Source organism: Parasteatoda tepidariorum, chromosome 8 (assembly GCF_043381705.1).
Source record: "Parasteatoda tepidariorum isolate YZ-2023 chromosome 8, CAS_Ptep_4.0, whole genome shotgun sequence".
NCBI lineage: Eukaryota > Metazoa > Arthropoda > Arachnida > Araneae > Theridiidae > Parasteatoda > Parasteatoda tepidariorum.
Window position 1 is genome coordinate 85219591 of NC_092211.1, and position 7606 is coordinate 85227196.

The 7606-nt window shown below is 39.5% G+C and overlaps 1 protein-coding gene across 1 annotated transcript; it reads right to left on the reverse strand.

Annotated features, from left to right (window-relative positions):
* Positions 1-1330: 1330 nt before the first annotated feature.
* LOC139426167 (uncharacterized) lies at positions 1331-4974 on the reverse strand. The gene is made up of 3 exons (XM_071183958.1): positions 4879-4974; positions 1669-1924; positions 1331-1572 (listed from the first exon to the last, which is right to left on the reverse strand). The coding sequence occupies exons 1-3, from the start codon at positions 4972-4974 to the stop codon at positions 1331-1333; spliced, it is 594 nt and encodes a 197-aa protein (XP_071040059.1).
* Between the last annotated feature and the right edge of the window lie 2632 nt (positions 4975-7606).

Here is a 7606-nt window from a genome sequence, read left to right on the forward strand (position 1 = left end):
GTTATAGGAGAAGAGGCGGCGAATATTAAAGTTGATTTTATTCCTTTCGACGATCTGCTTATGTTGTTGAAATGCTGGACTGTAGCTCTCTAAGCTAGAGACAGCAGCAAATGTCTCACCAAGCATATTACAGACATCGGCAGGAGAAGAGTAAGTGGTGCCATTTTTCTCGAATACCGGAAGGTGAGATTCACGGTATATGCCATTAGCTCTCTTGACTCTCGACCAGACTTGTCTGGGAGAAGTCGAAGATGTTATGGAAGAGACGTAACGGGACCAAGAATTTTTCTGACTATTGCGCCGGACCCTTCGTGCCATTGCTTTAGCCCGTTTAAAAGCTAAAAGGTTGGCAGTGTTAGGGTAGCGGCGGAAGATGTTCCATAAGCGTCTCTGCTCTTTATAAGCAGCTGCACAATCCTCATTCCTCCACGGCTTGCGGTGGCGAGGAAGCGAACTCGACGACTTAGGAATACTTTCTTCTGCCGCTTCAAGAATTACAGACGTAACACGATCAACAGCTACACTTATAGTATCTTGTGTGACCATGTCATCCGTGATCTGAGCAAATAGAGACCAATTAGCACGATGGTATATAAAAGTTGAGGGCCTTGGGCTCATGGCAGCTGAAGCAGAATATGAAATTATGAGAGGGAAATGATCGCTGTTATGACGATCATTACTTACTGAAAAGTTTAAAAAAGGTAAGAGAGATGGTGAACATAAAGCTAAATCAATGGAATGAAAAGTTCGTGTCGGAGTATGAAAGTAAGTTTCTTCGCCTTGATTAAGCAAACAGAGACTGTGGTCATGGATGAGTTGTTCAATTTTACGCCCCCGGTCATTGGAGGCAGAACTACCCCATAATTCACTATGACCATTAAAATCTCCGAGCAAAATGAAAGGCGAAGGTAATTGAACTATCAGTGAGTTTAAATCTGTTTGAGAAATATGTGTATGAGGAGGTAGATAGACAGAGCAAACTGTGAGGAGAACATCGATGTGAATTTGAACTATGGTAGCCTGTATTGAGGTTGATAAAGTAAGATGAGTAGATGGAAATGCATTACATGTTAAAATTGCAACACAGCCATGAGGATGATTTCCACCATCGAAATCATGCCGGGAGCAAGTATAGTTGCGCAATTTAAAATTATTAGATGACGTTAGAAGAGTTTCCTGCACTGCAAAGCATGCAGGTTGATATTTAGAGATGATATCTTTAATATCAGAGACCTTGTTTCTGAGGCCACGGCAGTTCCATGAAATAAAATTTATTGACATTATGAAATGGATGAATTTAGTTGTCGTTTTCAACGTCAAAAGTTTTCGGTTAGTCTAGTAAAAATTCATCGTCGGAAGGATGAAGAGATAATTCTACGTCTAAATCCATCTTCTGAGAAGAAGAAGTTGATTGATTGACGTATTTTGGGTCTTTTTTCTTCCGAGTTATGCCAGGTTTTTTAGCTTGAGGTATTTTTGTTGATGGAAGCTGTTTGGGGAATGGTCGGACTTTTTCTGCGTTATCAATTTTAGAAGTTTTCTTAGGAGGAGGAGATGTTGTTCTATTTGATGCTGATGGTGTATTAAAATTGAATTTTGGCTTTTGGACTGTAGTTTTAGTCTGGTGATGAGAGGTAGAGGGCAAAGGTGGAAGGTCCGTTTACGTACTGACAGAGCAAAATGAAGTCTTGGCAGCCGCAGAATAGGACACACCCGGACGAGGAGTGCGGGCGGTTACTATACGGCGGGCTTCATTGAACGTCACGTTTTGCAATACTTTGACACTTCGTATCTCTTTCTCTTGGGACCATTTTGGACAACTCCTGGAGTAGGCAGGGTGAGCACCCTTGCAGTTAATGCAGAGGGGTGGCAACTCACAGGTAGTGTCATCATGGTCAGATCCAGAGCATCGAGAACAAATGGGCTGCTACGACAAGATACTTTAGAGTGTCCAAACCTTTGGCACTGAAAGCACCTTAATGGGTTTGGCACATATGGTCGTACAGGGCAGTTATGCCAGGCAAGCTTAACCGAAGATGGTAATTTCGGTGCGTCAAAAGTAAGGATCAGATGTTTCGTTGGGATGAGTTTCCCATCCCTCCTAATCCTGATCCTACGGACAGCAGTAACATGTTGGTCTGTTAAATTTTCCACAATTGTTTCTTCTGCATCATCGAGGCATTCAGATTGTGATATGACACCTCGAGAGGTGTTAAGAGTCTTATGAGGCGATACTGTTTTATTGAAGGAGCATATGTTGGTACAATTAGATAGAATAGTAGCTTGTTTCTGGGAGACCTCAACTAAAAGGTCACCCGAGCGTAATTTTTTCACCGAGGCTACTTCTCTTAATACTGAGAGAAGAGCCTTGTGAATCAGAAAAGGCGAAACTTTGGTAAATGAAGTGTTGGGTACTTCAGGGTTCGTGAGCGTTATGATGTAGAATCAAGCGTATTCAAAGGGTGAGAAGATTGTTCCGCTGTTTTTGTTTTGGTGTGCGGAACTGAACACCTGGCTACTTTCAGCCATAGAAAATTAAAAAATCATTTCGACTACCAGCGGCATCACCCACCACGGAGTCCAACCAAGGGGATGTAAGTAACAGAGTGGAATCTGTTGCTTAACACCGATGCTGACCAATAGTTATACGACCTTGAGTCACCCCTGAGGCAGCCTCCACCCTTAACGAAGTGCCCAGTAGGTGACCCCGGTCTTGACCCTAGTCAACAGATGACGATTGTGACCAGCCGATTGATGCACACAGGCCATTATACACCACCCGTTTACCTGAAACACGGGCCAAAGCAGTGTATTGGGGTACCAAGATGCCCCTCAACTGCCAGGATCCCCTTTTCCAGGGACACGGGTCTCCACGCACGGCAAACACGCGGGTGGTCTCTTCCCATGTGGGTTCGATACAACAGGGTGGTAATCGAACACAGATGACAAGCCCTTACCAGTAAATTCGGCAACCACGACAAGGGGGAAGAGAAAGTAGGGGAAAAGGGAGAGGAAACGGAAGGGAGGATAGATCACTAGGGTACCCCGGGGCGTGACTCCCTAAAGACTGATTATGAGACTGATAAAGTGCTCGCGGTAATTCTAAAATATTAAAATTACTGTTATAGTGGGAGAGACGGCGCTTATCAAAGTTGATGTTATTTCGTTCGGCAATCTGCTTATGGTATTGAAATGCTCAACTGTAACTCTCTAGACTAGAGACAGCAGCAAATGTCTCACCAAGTATATTACAGACGTCGATAGCAGATGAATAAATGGTACTGTTTCGTTTGAATACCGGAAGGTGAAATTCACGGTATATGCCGTTAGCTCTTTTGACTCTCGATCAAACTTGTATGGGAGAAGTCGTAGATGTTATAGAAGAGACGTAACGGCACCAAGAATCTCTCTGACAATTGCGCCTGACTTTGATATTGCTTTAGCCCGTTTAAAGGCTTAAAGGTTGGCAGTGTTAGGGTAACGGCGGAAGATGTTCCACAAGCGACTCTGCTTTTTATAAGTAGCAGCACATTCCTCATTCCACCACGGCTTGCGATGGCGAGGAAGCGAACTTGACGACTTGGGTATACTATCTTCCGCCGCTTGGAGAATTACTGACGTAACCAGGTCAGCAGCTGTATTTATAGTATCATATGTTACCATATCATCCGTGATCTGAGCAAGCTGTCCGAATTGTGGCCAATTAGCGCGATAAAATATGAAAGTTGATGGTCTTCGGCTCACGGGAACAGATGCAGAATATGAAATTGAGAGGGAGATGATCGCTGCTATAAGGATAATTACTAACTGAAAAATTTATAAAAGGCAAGAGAATTAGTGAACACGATGCTAAATCAATGGCGTGAAAGGATCGAGTAGGTGTTTGAAAGAAAGTTTCTTCGCCGTTATTAAGCAAACAGAGATTATGGTCCAGGATAAGTTGTTCAATTTTACGCCCCCTTTCATTGGAGGCGGAACTACCCCACAATTCACTATGACAATTAAAATCTCCGAACAAAATAAAAGGCGAAGGTAACTGATGTATAAGTGAGTTTAAATCTGTTTGAGATATTGATTGATTGATTGAATGTAGGGTTTAGTGGCACAAGGTCCAAATTAGGACATGCTGCGCCAAACATTATGGTGAAACAGTTCGAACCTCTAAGTGCATGCAAATGCTAATTGCAGCACAATTAAAACTGATAAAACAGTACTAAGTGAATAAAACAAGATAAATTTAAATTTGTTTGAGTTATGGGTGCCTGAGGAGGTAAATAGACAGAGCAGACTGTGAGGAGAATATTGATGTTAATTTGAATTACAGTATCCTGTAATGAGGTTGATAAAGTAAGATGGTTGGTTAGTTGAATTTTATATGCACAAGAGTAAGAAATGGCTATACTGCGCCAGGCTCCAGGTTGAAAGTCGGTTTCTAAGTCAAACTACTGTATTATTATAAGGCAGAGAATATAGTCCTATAATTTTGATAAACTTTAAAAGGTTGTGATGTATAGGGTCTCCAAGTAAAGATTGAAGATCAGGATAAAAGCTGCCAAAAAGTTTGTTCCTCAAATGCTTGAATCGTTCGCAGTCTGTTAAAATATGTTTAATTGTAATGTCAGCACGACATAGAGAACTAGGTGCAGGTTCAGATTTTAATAAGCGCATGTGGGTAAAACGGGAATGACCAATGCGCAGTCTATTGATTATAACCTGGGTTTTGCGATCAATATGTATTGTTTTGAAGTTGCCGAGATTAGGTAAAATTTCGTGCAGTTTATTATTAGCTTGTTTATACCAATGTTCTTTCCAAGCCTGTCGTATTGTGAATTTATATATACGTTTGAAATCAAGAGAAGTTATAAGGTTATTGCTTACATTTTGAGTGGTTTTAGCCGTAATATCTGCAAGGTTGTTTCCGTGTATGCCAACATGTGATGGTATCCAACAAAAAGTAGATGTGGAACCCTTCATCACACAATTCTGTGAAGCAATTTTGAATTTTGCAAATCATAGGGTTTCACCCGATGTGAGGAATACTTGATATAAAACTGAGTGAGTCAGTATAAATTATCCACTTGCGATAAGTTTGGTCAGAGATAAAATTAAGAGCGAGCAAAATAGCATAACATTCTGCAGTAAAAATTTTTCAAGTTTGGAATTATAAATGGATCTGCTCATAGTGAAAAGGAAGTCGGTAAGAGCTTCTTTTACTCGTTTATATAATATTTTAATTGCGGCTCTCGATAAACCAGAATTAAATTTTGAAGATTTAGAAAGTAAATTATCATCTTTGGAAAGAATTTCTATTGATTTATCGAAATTAGATGAAGATATATGTAACGCCATTTTGACAGAACTCGCCAAAGCAGACGATTTTGAAAAAGAATACTGTATCATTGAAGAATACAGAGAAAAGTTAGATTCTATTCCTGTAAAAAAGGATTCTTAATTCTCGTGAACTGAAAGATAAGAAAGATAATTCGGTTAAAAATGAAAAAACTAAACTAAAGCTTCCGAAAATAGAACTTGTACATTTCAGTGGCGAGATAAAAGATTGGCTGCATTTTTGGAGCCAATTCAGTAGAATACACGAAAATAAATCGATGGACGATGAAGATAAATTTCATTATCTTATTCAATGCGTGATCGCCGGAGGATAGTTACCCGCCGACTGCCGATAATTATTGCAAAATTATTGAGAGTTTGAAATCAAGGTTTGGCCGAGAGGAACTTTTAACTGAATATTATGTTCGGGAACTTTTGGCTCTTGTCGTCAAAAATGCTACAAATTTAAGGAATAAGATGGATATTACACAATTGTACGACAAATTAGAATCCCATTTGCGATCGTTGGAATCCATTGGCATGACATCTGACAAATATGCCGATATGCTATTCCCTTTAGTGGAGTCATGCATTCCCGAAGAAAATCTACAATCTACGAGTTTGGCTTAGAGGTCCTTTAATTAATAAAAAAGGGAATTCTTATAGCGATAAATTGGCTCAACTGTTAACATTTCTAAGAACGGAAGTAGAGGGTGAAGAGCGGATTGCTCTAGCAAAATCTGGTTTTAAACAAACTGAAATAGTTGAAAAGAGACAAAAACACAGAGAAACAGAATTTTATCCACCTACTGCCAATGATTTAATATCTGGGTCTGAAGAAAAAACAAAGTTTAACTGTATATTTTGTAACAAATTACATGAAAGTAAAGACTGTTTTAAGGGACAAAAACTGTCATTAGAAGAAAAGCGAGAAGCAGTCAGAAAATATAAATGCTGTTTTTTTGGTTTGAAGCCAGGGCATTTATCTAGAAACTGCAGATTAACTGTACGCTGCATGGTTTCCGGAAAGAGACACTGGGTAATAATATGTCCTAATTTATCGCCATGTCAGAAAGTGGCGATTCAAGAAAGTCAAGAAGTGCCGCAAAATCTTGCTTTAGCCAATCACAATGTTTCAGAAGAAGTTTTGTTGCAGACTTTGCTTGTTGTGATAAATCATGGGGGAAAACGTAGCGTCGTTAGAGCTTTAATCGGTACTGGCTCACAACGCTCTTATGTATTAAAATCCACAGTTGAACGAATGAAATTAAAACCTGCAGGATTTGAAACTCTGAATCATGTAGTGTTGGGTGGCTATATGACAAGATCTAAACACAATACCAATAAATTAAATGTAAGCAGTGTTCATGCAAACAAATTTTGCGAGATACAAGTCTTAGATCAACCAACCATTTGTGGAATAATACCAAGAACAAATGATGTATCTTGTTCGAAAGAGTTAGATGACTTGGGAATCTAGATAACAGACCGTGGTAAAGGTAGACCTCCTATTGAGCTCCTAATTGTAGCAGATATTGCAGGCAAATTGTGTACAGGTCAAACGCAAATTTTAAAATGTGGTCTTGTTGCTGTGCAGACGCACTTAGGTTGGACTATCATGGGAAGCTTTGAAAATCATAATTGCAAAGACAACACTATAACATCGCTATTTTTACAAAGTCATAGTATAGAAAATCTTTGGAAACTGGAAGCGATAGGAGTTGCAGATCCTTGTGAAAGTATGAACACAGAGTTATAGGAAAAAGTAGCCTTAAATCATTTTGAAAAGACTCTAAAGATTACTGAAGATGGGCGCTATGAAATTAGTTTTCCTTGGATGCAAAGTCCCGACGAATTACTAAGCAACCGCGAACTTGCAGAAAAACGATTATTGTCCACTTCTTGGAGACTCAGTAAAGCTGGAAAGATAAAAGATTATAATGCTGTGTTCCAGGAATGGCTGCAATGCGGAATAATTGATGAATGTTCAGAAGGGCCAGGTCACTATTTGCCACATCATGCATACCCTCCAACTTATGAGGATTTTGAAAATAATTCTTTCTAGTGGTAGCGAACCAAAGTAGAAATTTTTAAAGCAAATGGATCTCTCATAAAACTTTTATCAGAACTTAAGAATCTAGCCATATGGCCTGCACTTTTATAAGTAATAGTAGACAAGTTACGCTAAAATAATTTTTTAAATATTAAGACATTAATTTTGCTACCGTCAGAAAAGAAGATTTCTGAAACTACGGAAATTCCGTAGCAGTTGGAGGGT